At 44.3% G+C, this 13,795-nt stretch overlaps 1 protein-coding gene across 2 annotated transcripts in view; it reads right to left on the bottom strand.

The window, feature by feature from the left end:
• The window catches only part of LOC147020275 (spectrin beta chain, non-erythrocytic 1-like), a 264,618-nt gene that overhangs the window by 118,938 nt on the left and 131,885 nt on the right, over positions 1 to 13,795 (bottom strand). For both annotated transcript variants that reach the window (XM_085895518.1, XM_085895519.1), the window contains 2 exons: positions 12,006 to 12,164; positions 4,358 to 4,660 (listed from right to left, as the gene is read on the bottom strand). In XM_085895518.1, coding sequence (XP_085751644.1) covers positions 4,358 to 4,660; positions 12,006 to 12,164 — 462 coding nt within the window. The remainder of the gene's footprint in view (positions 1 to 4,357; positions 4,661 to 12,005; positions 12,165 to 13,795) is intronic.

Genomic DNA, 13,795 nt, shown 5'->3' with positions numbered 1-13,795 from the left:
AAATTAATTATTTAAAAATCATACAATGTGATTTTCAGGATTTTTGTTTTGGATTCCGTCTTTCACAGTTGAAGTGTACCTGTGATAAAAATTACAGACCTCAACGTGCTTTGTAAGTGGGAAAACCTGCAAAATCGGCAGTGTATCAAATACTTGTTCTCCTCACTGTGTATATATATATATATATATATATATATATATATATATATATATATATATATATATATATATATATATATATATATATATATATATATATATATATATATATATATATATATATATATATATATATATATATATGTATATATAGTTATAAATGAACAGGGAAACAAACTTAATATGAATATGTAGGAAAAATACACCCAGACCAGGAATTGAACCCAGGTCCTTTGGAAAACTATCCCAGTGCTCTGCCATCTGAGCAATCCCTAACAGGGCAGGGGTGATAACGCTCAGAATGTGGGAGGACCGACGTGATGCATGCGCTGGTTGGTTGTCCAGCTTTGCCCACCCCCACTTTTGAGTATTTGGGGGATGTTGTGATAATTTTCATCACCCTTGAGAAAGGTTAACGGATGCATGTTGCTTCGCACATGTTGTTAATCGAAACGTTGAGTCATTGTTAAATTAAAGGTTGGAGAATTTACCATGGATTCCTTTGATTATACTCCCGATCACGTCTTTACTTGGAGATATATATATATATATATATACACACACACACAATGCCTATAGAAAGTCTACATCTCCTTTCAAAATTTTCACCTTTTGTTGCCTTATAACCTGGTATTAAATTAAATTGCATTAAATCAAACTTTTTCCACCTTTAGTTATACTGTTACAAACCTGGAAGCCTTGAGCACTCAACGTACAGGTCCTATAGAACAGTTATATCGGTAAGTATGTGATTTTTAGTTAGGGTCCCCATCCCTCAGTAAATGGGTGAATAAATGTACATGCGCTGTGAGTTATTTTGATAGTTAGGAGTTTTACATCACTCACAACAACAACTACGGCTACTACATCTACAACGACAACAACAACAACGCCATCTTCGCTCTCACAGCGACAACCCTCTCCTCCCGGCATTCTCCACGTGCTCGCTGGTATGCGGGTGTGTTTGGAATTCGTTCGGGGATGGAATTCCATTCCCAAATATGGTCATGAACCGATTCACTTGGCTGTGCGCCAAGTAAGGGAATGCGTCGTGTCCCACCCAACGATGAGAGGACTGAATTCCATTCCCAAATATGATCATGAACCGATTCGCTTGGCTGAGCACCAAGTAAGGGAATGTCCCACCCAACAATGAGCGGACTGAATTCCATTCCCAAATATGGTCATGAACCGATTCGCTTGGCTGTGCGCCAAGTAAGGGAATGCGTCGTGTCCCACCCACTGAGGACGGGCCACGCCTGAGCGGACCGCACCGAGAGCGATAAAAGGAACGGCGAGCAAAGAATCGGGTAGATCTGCTCGAGCGAGAGAGGAAGAATTTGCGCCCGTTCAAAACGCATCTCTCGAGACTGGGCGAAAGGCATCTCTTCGCTGGCGTGCTCTGGTTCCCGGATCATCTCGTGTCGTGGGTGGCATGGTCTGCGTCTGGCTGCCCTTGGTCTGTTCGTTCCGACTGGTGCTCCGGGAAGATGTGGACGTCGAGTCGCGTGCTCGTGGCCAGGTTGCCTGCGACTTTCTTGTCCCTCAGCTCGACTTCCCTCCGAGCTGAAGGGATAATAAAGACCATTCGGGGTCCGTTTCTTTGGGTGTGCATCTGTGTGTGGGCCCGTCTGTAAGTAGGAATTGTATAAGTGCTTGTGTGTAAATTTGCATTCTTTATTTGTCGTGATCACTCTGCTCTTACGTGCTTCCCTCGTTTCCCCGATTACTGTGAATAAATTCCCCATTTGTTAAATGTATCAGTTCGTTGCCGTGTTTCTTCCATTGGCTTAGCATAGCGCGTGTTGGTGAATTATAAAGGCCGTTGCCGCTGTAAATGTACATTTGGACCGACGGAACTTCGGCAACCATCCGCTCGGGTTGCGCATGGGTCGGGCACGCTAACGGCTCGACTTGTACGAGGGCCGTCGAGGGTGTGAATACTCGGCAACTCACCACGTGGATCTCCAGGTATTTTGAAGATTGGCAAATAACCCTGTACCACGTGGTGGAATTATTGACGATTGACGGTCCGGTAAGGGACCCGTACCCTCGTTTTCCGAAAGGTATGATCGAGATTCCGGGTGTTCGGTAGAGTCGACTCTACCGCCTCACCTTGCGGTCGTGCTCGCAACCGATACCCGGCTCTGCAACAATACATTGTAACCCACAACTTCCAAGTGAAAAACAAATTCTACAAATTTCAGAAAATTCATTAAAAATACAAAACTAGAATACCTTGGTTGGATAAGTGTCCACCTCCCTTATAATAGCAATTGTAAATGATCTCAGGTGTAACCAATCACCTTCAAAATCAAACACCAAGTTACTTGGCCTCCACCTGTGTTAAATGGTAGTGATTCTGATTATTTCAGAACAAAATCAGCTGTTCCTGTAGGTTTCCTTTGCTGGGTAGTGCATTTCACAGCAAAGACTCAACCATGATACAAAGGAGCTTTCAAAAGTCCTCTGAGATAAAGTTGTGGAAAGGCACAGATCAGAGAATGGGTATAAAAATATTTCAAAGGCCTTGAATATCCCTTTGGAGCAAAGTCAAGACAATAATTAAGAAGTGGAAGGCGAATGGTAACACCAAGACCCTGCCTAGATGAGGCCGTCCCTTCAAACTCACTGATCAAGGAAGGAGGAGACTGATCAGAGAGCCCACCATGAGGCCAATGGCAACTTTGAAAGAGCTCAATGCCTTTATTGCAGAGACTGGTCAATGTATGCCTGTGACAACAATATCCCAAGCACTGCACAAGTCTGACCTGTATGAAAGGGTGGCAAGAAGGAAGCCATTACTCAAAAAAGCCCACCTTGTGTCCCATTTGAGGAATGCAAAAAACCACTCCAGAGAGACTGAAGCCATGTGGCAAAAAGTTTTGTGGTCTGACGAAACCAAGATGGAACTTTTTGCCAAAATGCAAAACGTTACATTTGGCGCAAAACAATACAGCACATCACCCAAAGAACACCATCCCTACTGTGAAACATGGAGGTGGCAGCATCATGTTGTGGGTATGTTTCTCTTCAGCAAGGACTGGGGCATTGTTGGGATAGAAAGGAGAATGGATGGAGCAAAATACAGAAAAATCCTCGAGGAAAACCTGCTGCCCTCTGCAAGAAAGCTGAAACTGGGACGGAAGTTCACCTTTCAGCATGATATTGGCCAGAAGCATCCAGCCAAAGCTGCATTGGAGTGGCTGAGGAACAAAAAGATAAATGTCCTTGAGTGGCCCAGTCAGAGCCCTGACCTAAATCCAATCGAAAATCTGTGGCATGACTTGAGGATTGCTGTCACATCAACGCTCCCCACGCAACTTGACTGAGCTTGAACAGTTCTGTACAGAAGAATGGGCAAATATTTCCCAATCAAGGTGTGCAAAGTTGGTAGAGACCTGTCCCAAGAGACTCACAGCTGTAATTTCTGTCAAAGGTGCTTCCACGAAGTATTAACTCAGCATGGTGGACACTTATCCAACCAAGATATTCTAGTTTTGCATTTCAAATTAATTTTCTGAAATTTGTGGAATTTATTTTTTACTTGGAAGTTGTGGGTTACAATGTGTAAATAAAGGTATGAAAAGTCTGATTTAATGCAACTTAATTCCAAGCTAAAAGGCAACAAAAGGTGAAAATTTTGAAAGGGGGTGTATAAATGACATCCAGCTGGAGAGATCGACTTGGCAATACTATGAACAGTTTTGTATTCCACCAATAGGCCGGATCGGCATCCAGACCATTCGTCCTTGTCACACACCAAAATCAATTTGGCTTGTTGTTGTCACCTACCTAACTCATCCACCACATTTTGTCATCATCTATCCACAACTTTGTGGATCTCTCAATGGTAACTAATCAGTTTTTAAATTAAAAAATATTCTCGTATCCAGATCTGGATCTTCACGAAAATTGCATCAATTCAACCTTGTTTACACACCCAACCTGTCCAGCAAGTTTAGTACGAATCAGTCCATAATTATTTGAGATATCGTGCTATCCATCGTTCTTGGGTACCAGCGACAACACAACAATGGCACCACTTTTCTCACCGCACTCAGCGGAGCATTTCCTAAGGAGGAATTTCCTCCTCCCCATGGATGCCAAGCTATGGGGATTGTTTGTGCTCTTAGCCTTCAAGAATAAAGGGAGATTAAAAGACATTTCCTGTAAACCACACAAAACATATACACACCTTCACGTCATCCATCCAATCAACAATGTGCAGCATCTCCTGAAATACGCGTTGCAATGCTAGGTTGACTTCGAGGCGGTGACGTCGTGCACGCAACAGTTCCAACAGGTATTCCCACAAACGAAGGACATTATCACGACGTGCCACCACACGGTTCACGTCTTGGTAGCCCTCAGTTTCCAACTCCTTTGCTACGTCCACCACAGCCAGCACACGCTCCTCATAAGCGGTGATGTCCGTCTCGATTGCCTCGTGTTTTTTGGTAGCAGCTTCCACAGCTGAGAGGTCAAATCCAAAATTATCCTGCAGACAGAAGGAATGTGGTTAAGAATACAGGTCCTCCTCCTTCATGAAAATGGTCAACTATGATGATGGCAAAAAAGTCATGATGAGAACTGTTAACAGAAAAAACCATGCACTGGGATGGGATAATGGTCGAGAGCTTTTCCCCACAACCACGAAATAATGGTCCTGTGCCAGCAAAACTCAGGTTCATCCACTTCTATGTGCCACCATCACAAATTTCCCCACTGGTGATTGATGCATTTCCTGTTGCCATTGGAATGTCATGTTTTGGTATTTAAAACATTTTGACTCCCTTTTCACGATGTATTGTAATAAATAACTTTGCAGTCATTTTCAGATCAAAACATCACTGAAATTGTGCAAATTTCAATATTATACAGATATGCGACACAAACAACAAAATTTACTAAAATCATAGTTCGGAATAAAATCAAATTGAATCGAACAGTCATGGTATCAGGAATTCATGGTCGACATTACATTTGCAAAAACTGCAAAAAATTTTAACAACCACTTATTCCCTCACATCCAACCTTGTTTCCTTTTCCTACTCACTCTCCCGCAGCCCCTCACCTTTTCCTAACAAAACATTAATTTGGGCTCAAAATAAATGTTGCAGTTCTGAGAAAATTGCAGATACACTGGCCTTGGCTCAGGGACACTTAATACTGGAAGGCCTATGGGCTTGGCTAGTGCACCTGACTGGCCTTAGGCATGGTTCGACAAAGTTGTCGAATTTAACCCTATCATTTTAAAGTCAGATTTAACAATAAGTTCCTTTTCTCCTTTCCATGTGCATTTTGTCCAAGTTATATGATTCATCCTATTTTATCATTTGTGTACTCTCTTCACCGTGTGTCTATCTATTGTTGTTGTCAAAGTCCAAACTTTTCTTGTATCTAATCTTTATCGACAATAATAAATGTCAGTGTGCGTTAATGTGTTAGTCAGTCAGTCAGTGTGTGTGTGTGTCTCCTCCATAACTCCAAAGCCATGAAACCTAGCAGCCCCAAACTTTGCATTCTTGTTAAGGGAAAGCCAAGGTGGTGCATAAATGAAAACTGGGTGTTTCGTGAAATTAAAACACCCTTTTTGAAAATAATTAACAGCCATATTTAATTTTCTCCTTTATCATGCGCTTCCTCGGATACCTCACTCCCCCTCGATGGATTCTTAATTCAAATTATTTTTGGCCTGCTCAACAATGCCTTGACTTGGAACAGGCTGCAACAATTTCTTTACGATAAAGTTTTTTTCTCCATTTTCCTCAATCATATTCTCAAATGCCTGATCATCACACCTACGGATCGCTGGATGCATTGCAATGCTCATAAACACTTGAAGACACCAGCGTTTATGGCTTTATTTCATTTTCTCACATGCCATAACCTCTACAAACTCTTAAACTAAGCCGAATTATAAAATTCACTCCTCAAAACACAATAAAACGCAAAGGAATCTGAAAATCCACTCCGTGGGAGTACATCCTGTAAAGCTGCCCTTCGCAGGGCAGCTCACCGGATGATGAGATTGGCGCAAAGCCTTCAATGCCCAATCTTTGATGATCGGAGCCTCGGAGGGAAACCACGGGGCAACCTTCCTGGGTTAGATTGCAGTAGTGCGAGTCAGGGTGGTGATGAGGTGTCGTACACAAGACAGCGGTCTCCTTGGGTTAACGTGAGGTGGTCCCTTCGGTTGGGTGCCTGGAATGTCCGATTCCAAAGAGAAGATGATCACCTATCTCTGTTATCATCTGAGCTCAAGCATTTGAAGATCGGTATTGCAGCGCTCTCTGAGGTTCAGAGACCAGATAGTGGTGAGATCATGGTGGGTGTTACACCAACTATTGGTCTGGCGAATCTGATGGTTACCATGCCCAAGGAGTCGCTGTAGCTGTGTCCAATAAGCTGACTCCAATGGTAATTAAGGTAACACTGGTCAAGAGCGCATTATGAGATGAAAGGATTCATCACTCCTTAGGTGTCGTTTCCCTGGTCTCTGTATATGCTCTGACTAAGGCGAGTGATCTCACCGTGAAGTATGCATTCTATGCCACACTCGAGTCTGTGAGTGATCGGTGTCCCAGGTGAGATACTCTTCTCGTCTTTGGGGATTTCAATGCATCGACTGGAACTGATAGGGATGGTTATGAGATGTGTGTTGGTCCATGGGTCTGGAACTGTGAACCAGAATAGCACTAAGTTCCTTGACTTTGCAAGAAGTCATAGACTTAGGGTCACTGGTTCATGGTTTCAGCGCTCAGAGGTTCATCGCTGGACTTGGTATTCCAACACTGGTGGTGTGGCAAAGGAGATTGACCACGTGCTCGTTGATGGTCATTGGAGGATGATCCAGAACTGCAGGGTCTACCGGAGTGCTCAGTTCCTCAACACCAACCACAGACTTGTGGGAGCAACTCTGAAGCTGCAGCATAAATGCAGGAGAATGGTATCATCCCATCCTTGGCTGGATGTTGGCAAGCTCAAGGATGACAGGGTATCTGGGGAGTTTGTGAACAGGCTGAGTGGGGATTTAGGGGTTCTGGGTGCTTTGGGGAATCCTGAAGAGTTGTGGAGTGCCTTCAAGACCACGATCCTTGATGTTGCTGGTGGATGTCTTGGAACTCACCGTTGGGCGAAGAAGAATTTTGTCTCTCAAGGGACACTGGATACCATTGACCAGAGTCGCAGGGCCAGGCTTAATGGCAGAGCTGAGCTGTACAGGGAGTTGAGGCATAAAACTGTATGTGTGCTGAGGGTGGACAAGGAGGCCAATGTGCGAGGAATCTGTCAGGAGCGAGAGCATCACCTGTCGTCAAGTGATTGTCATCCTGCTTGCAGGGAAATTCGCACATTGCGTTCCTCCAAGCCCGTCCCTCAGTCTACTGCATTTAGTGCAGAGGGTGAAGGGTTTTTGACAGAGGAGTCTGAAGTGAAGGCCCGCTGGGCCGGTTACTTTGTGCGGCTGTATCAGGCTGATCCACCAACTGTTGAGATGGATGTCTGTGGTGTTACTATCCCTATTGCCATCCCTCCAATCAACTATGATCCACCTTCATTTGTGGAAACACAGGCTGCGGTAAACTGGTTAAAATGGGATAAACATCCTGGGATCTGTGGCATCCATGCTGAATTCCTCAAGGCTGGTGGAAATGCTGTACTCTTGTCGTTGCATGCAGTTCTATGCTCTGCTGAAACACAGGCATCATCCCAACTGACTGGAAGAGGGGCCTCTTTGTCCCTCTCTGGAAAGGGAAGGGTGATTGCCAAGACTGCAACAACTACCGAGGAGTGATGCTGCTCTCAGTGTCAGGCAAGGTCTTTGCTCGGATAATTCTTCATAGGGTTCGCCACCATCTGCGTGAGCACCAGCAACCAGAGCAGTCACGCTTCACACCAAAGAGGTCAATGATTGACCGTATCCTTGCTCTTCGTGTCCTCACTGAACGCAGACGAGAGTTTCGGCAGGGGCTGCTTGCAGCCTATGTTGATCTCTGTAAAGCGTTCGATTCAGTGAATCGGGATGCCCTCTGGAAGATTCTTGGTCTTCATTGGGTGTCACCAAAACTGATCAATCTGATGTCTGAACTATACTCTGGTACTGAGAGCGCTGTGAGATGTGGTAATACCATCTCCGACTTATTTCCAGTTGTTGCTGGAGTTTGACAGGGGTGTGTACTGGCTCCCACACCTTTCAGCGGTTGTATGGACTGGATTCTGGGGAGGATTTCGGAAAGATCAAGTTCCGATGCATCATTTAGGAATGTCAAGATCTCTGACCTTGATTTTACAGATGATGCAATCATCTTTGCGGAGACTCTGGACATCCTTTTGGGAGCCCTCGAGGTGCTGAATGAGGAGTCAGAGTTGCTGAGATTTCGGGTTTCCTGGATCTAAACTAAGATCCAGACTTTCAATGACATCTTGGATGCTGCTATCTTGTTTGTACCTGTTTGTGGTGAGGATGTTGAGGTCCCTGAGAGATTCACTTCCCTTGGCAGTGATATCTATGTCTATGCTGGCTGTGAGCCAGAGGTCAATAGATGTCTGGGTCGGGCCTGGGGAGTCATGGATTCACTGGATCATGGGATGTGGCGCTGTCGGTACCTGTGCAGGAAGATGAAAGTCCAAGTCTTCAGGTCCTTGGTGTTTCCATTCTTACTCTACGGATGTGAGACTTGGACACTGACCAGGGATCTGAGACGGATACTTAATTCCCTTGGTACCAGGTCTATGTCTGGTGTTGACTTAATGGTTAGGGTGGTGGGCTTGGGATCTAAGGTCCTGAGTTAAAATCCCACTTGGCTGTTGAATTAATACCAGGTGGGGTTAACTCAACCTGTCATCCTTCTGAGGTCGGCAAAAAGAGTAAAAGCTTGCTGGTATCCTGTGTCGGAGTGGCGACCTGTCCAGGATTGTGTCCAATAGCCAAGGACTGCTTGGGCAGCACCAACACTCTGTACAGAGTATGGTCCCAACATATGGATGGATGGATGATACCAGGTCTCTTTGGAGAATCCTTGGCTATCACTGGTTAGATTTTGTGTCCAACGAGCAGTTTCTGAGAGAGACTCAAATGAGATTTGTTGCCTGCATAGTCCGTGAGTGTTAGCTGTGGCTGTCTGGACATGTGGCTCGTATTCCTGATGCTGATCTTGCTCAACAGATTCTCTTGGCGAGGGAGCCTCGTGAGTTGAGGAGGTCAATGGGCCGACCACATGCCTCATGGTTGCAGCAGGTTGATCAGCATCTCAAGGACATGGGGATATGCCAGGCATCTGCCTGGGGGGTCGCCAGACGGAGGCCCCTGGAATACTGGCGGAAAGTGAACGCAGCGATGCGCTGCTCTGGTGTTTGCTCCCATACCTGACCTGACCTGACCTGACCAACTGCTACAAAAAAAGTGTTCATTTGTCCAATTTGGACATAGTTTGACATTTTGGGTTTCTCCCGTGGTGTTTAATATGATAGATCAGCGACGACTAATTGTTTGCCAAGCCAGCCAGTCATTCCTCATCAACCGTTTCATTGGAGTGCTTTAGCCACTTGTCGAGCGCTCTCCAATATTCGCAGTCACTGAATACTGTATGTAGAACGATTATAAAAAGTTCAGGGGGCACTTGCCTGCGTTGGCCCAACATTGTTCTGGAGTGCATCGCTTGGTGGCTGACTCACTGAAAATATGAAATTATATTTTGCACCACATTTCACCTTTTTGTACGATCTTCTTTCATTACATGACCGCTCACTTTAGCATCAATAGATACATTTTAGAAAATTAAATGCTTCGTTTTTTTAAAGTTTCAACTGTTTCGTTGCAGTGCTTGGTGAAGCCAATTGGCGTACGCTCTTCAAGCTTCGATGGCAATACCACGGTTCGATACCAGAGTGAGGATGGCAAAATAAATTACATGATTACAATGAGTAAAAAATGTTTTCAGTTTGTATAAAGCAATGAATCACCACATCGCGGCAGGATAACTGAGAGGTATGCATGCTCGCTCTAACCTGTCTAGCCTGGGTTCAAATCCTGACCCAGCTATAAACTGTGATCCTGGTGTTTCACAGGCAGGATGATTCATCAATGTGTGTACTGTCTCTTGGATGGATGTTAAACTGGGCATCACATCTGCCGGAATCCCCCCCTTCCTCTCCCCCTCCACATTATTCCCTCCCCTCCCTCTGCCCCCACCTCTCTTCCTATCCTCCCCCCAGGCCCTCTCTCTCATCCCTCTCCCTCCCACCCCTATCCCTCTCCCTCCCACCCCTATCCCTCTCCCTCCTACCCCCATCCCTCTCTCCCACTCCGCTCCCTCTCTCCCACCCCTATCCCTCTCCCTCCTACCCCTCCTCCCTCTTCCCCCTTCCTAGCTCTCCCTTTTCTTACCCATCCTAACTCCCCCACCCCTCTTCCCTCCTTGCTCCCCCACTCCCCTCCCTCTGTCTCTCTCCCTCCCCTCCCCTCCCTCTGTCTCTCTCCCTCCCCTCCTTCCTCTCTCCCCCTCTATCCCTCCCTGCTCTCCTCTCCCTCTTTCTCCCCCCCCCCCTTTAATATTCCCATCAGTGAAGCAATGGGTTGTAATTGCTCGCCTCTCATAAAGGAGGTTCATCTGTGTGGAATGGGTATCCTGCGAGTCCACTTATAAATTGATTAAATAAACATAATTTACAAAATATGTAGTTCATTAGTTAATTATTAGCCTTGCACATTCCCAAAGAAACACGGAAATCGACTGCGTGTCAGTGAGTGAGTGAATGAGTCAGACCACACTGGTTCTCCGAAGTACTCTATATGCCCTGGTGAGATGCTGCAATGCAAATAATGTCTTGTTAACCTCCGCCATCGAAAATCAGAGGTTACTGTTTTCACCCCTTTCTGTTTGTTTGTTTGTTTGTGAACAGTATTACGGAAAAACTCCTTGACGGATTTCGACGAAACTTGGTGGGGGGGATTAGGTATGGTCCAAGAATCATGCCATTAGATTTTGGACTTGGTCCAAAATCCAATATGGCCGCTATGGCGGCCATTTTGAAAAAATATTTGAATTTTTTTTTTTTTGCATTTCTACATGTTATAAGTGATTTCCAACAAAAAACATGCCAAAATTATAATTGCGGCTGATTTTGGAACTTCAGGTGGATATACCCACGTAAAATCAATTTCTGTCTCAAGGAATCTCGTTATGACGAATGAATTGAGTATGTAAAAGTTAAAAGTAAAAGGGAAAGTTGCAAACTATAACTCTGTGAGCACTGTTGACGTCAAATTGAATGAATAGGATATCAGGTTCACTTGAGTGACCTTGCAGTATTGGCGGCGGAAGTTTTGCACTCTACTGAGTGCTCCCCCTCTAGTTACTCCTGTATTTGATCTTCAGGTGTTTTTCTAAGATTCCCTGTTTGCTTGCCTATCTAAGTTTGGCAAAAATAAAGCCACAAGTATATATTTCTTACAAATACAACAAGACATGGGAAAGATAAATATTACTTGCCTCTCACCTCTCTGCTCTCCTTTGCTCATCTGTTCAGAGCTGAAGGTACCACTGTATATCAGTTCCTAAAGTGTTTTAATGAATTATATACCCTGTTTATTCCATGTAAGATCATTGGGAATGACATGAAACTTACAGAAGTTTTGTGATTGGACTGTCAAAGAGGCCTCGCCTTATTTCAAATATTTTTTGTCTTTCCATGATACAAGCAAGTCCTTTAATTCCTTTGAAATGCTTCATCCACCACTGCATGTGAGATGTGAGAAGCCAGTTCATGTAAGGGTCAACCTGGCAGATGCTCCTGATAAAGACACGAGTCATGACACTGCAAAAATTATTCCAAATACAAACCTGGGAGACAAGTCGCTGGTTTTCACTTAGCCAGGCCTCACGCATGGATGCTTTGCGATCAAAGCGTCGTGCGAGCTGCTCCAGTTTCTCTTGCCTGATTAGCTCATTGCGAAGGGCCAGTTCTCGCTCATGTTCTGCTTTCTCAAGCCTTTCCCAAGCCTGGAACATTGTGACAAATTAGCAGTTTTTCATTTTTAAAACCATCAGTGTGACTGCAATATGATATATGTGTATATTAATGATAAAGAAAGACCCACCCACATCTCTCACCTATGAATGGAGGGAATAACCAATCAGCTCTTACCTCGTCAATTAAACCCAAATGGCTAGGATTATATAAATAAATAGACTCCTCCCATGCTCTTCAAGCAGAAGAAGCCGCATATAGCAACCAAGAAAGGCTATCAAGGTAAGCCCTTTGCTGTTTCAAACCCTTCTCAGAGTTCCTCCACAGCTGTGAAGACATTCACAAAGAGTACACACGAGCATCCCAATGCTACAACATCCCCTCAGCTGCCAGACCAGTTTCATTGCTTATTGGTGAATTATCAGCAATAGCGTAGACAGAAATGCACACCAATGAGGCTCCCAAGCATGTACCATGTGCGAATGTCGAAAGCAGTCAATATATAAATGATAAAGAAAGACCCATCCACATCTCTCACCTGTGAATGGAGGGAATAACCAATCAGCTCTCGCCTAATCAGTTAAACCCAGGTGACTATGATTATATAAATAAATTGACTCCTCCCATGCTCTTCCAGTCGAAGAAGCTGCATAAAGCAACCAAGAAAGGCTACCAAGGAAAGCCATTTGCTGTTTCAAACCCTTCCCAGAGTTCCTATTGTCTTACTGGAGCACCGTTAGGAGGACACAATTTTGCAGTTAAAAATAAAGACAGTGAAAATCCGTTCTCTGATGTATAGCAAGACCGTGACGTCACGGTCACGTTGTGCTATCCTAAGACACATAGGGGGTGTGAAGCAAACCAAACATCCTGCAGTATGAAGTAAGCTTTATGGCCAATGGTTCAAAATGCCACAAGGAGAGAAAATAGCACAACCACAGACAAGTTTACCCTTATTAGAGTTCCTCGGTCTTTATTCCCAACCTCAAAACTGTGTCCTCCTTATGGTGTTGCAGTAAGGCAACAGACAATGCATTCATGTGGCAGATGCTTTTCAGTCAAAATTGTGGCACAATGGCTGTAATGGGACATGATATGTTGTGTCCTTACGATACACAGTTAGGATGTCTTACCATTCATATATAATATATATATATATATATTATTGATATGTATTTGTGTATGTATATATATATATATATATATATATATATATATATATATATATATATATATATATATATATATATATATCTTCTTCTTCTTTCAGCTCGCTCCCGTTAGGGGTCGCCACAGCGGATCAACCGTCGTTTTGTTGTCCGCATAATGATTTGGCATAGGTTTTTACGCCGGATGCCCTTCCTGACGCAACCCTGGTCGCCTCTTACGACACACAGGGATATGGTACACCTATTCTAACCGGGGCATACACCGGGCCCAGTACAACTGGTACTCATTTCGCCGACCTCAGAACGATGGCAGGCTGAGTCAACCCCCTGGTGTTTTCGACTTGGTGTTTATATATATATATATACACATATTAATTCAGTGTCCCAACGGGGCTTGAACTCAGGACCTTCTGGGTCCCAAACCACTGCCCTAACCAAACACCAGGCTGTGTATGTATATGTATATATATATATATATATATATATATATATAT

This window comes from Eptatretus burgeri, chromosome 9, assembly GCF_056783735.1.
Source record: "Eptatretus burgeri isolate ZD-2024b chromosome 9, Ebu_testis_v1, whole genome shotgun sequence".
Classification (NCBI taxonomy): Eukaryota; Metazoa; Chordata; class Myxini; order Myxiniformes; family Myxinidae; genus Eptatretus; species Eptatretus burgeri.
The sequence above is the reverse complement of the archived record's forward strand: the minus strand, read 5'-3'. Positions and strand labels throughout refer to the sequence as shown.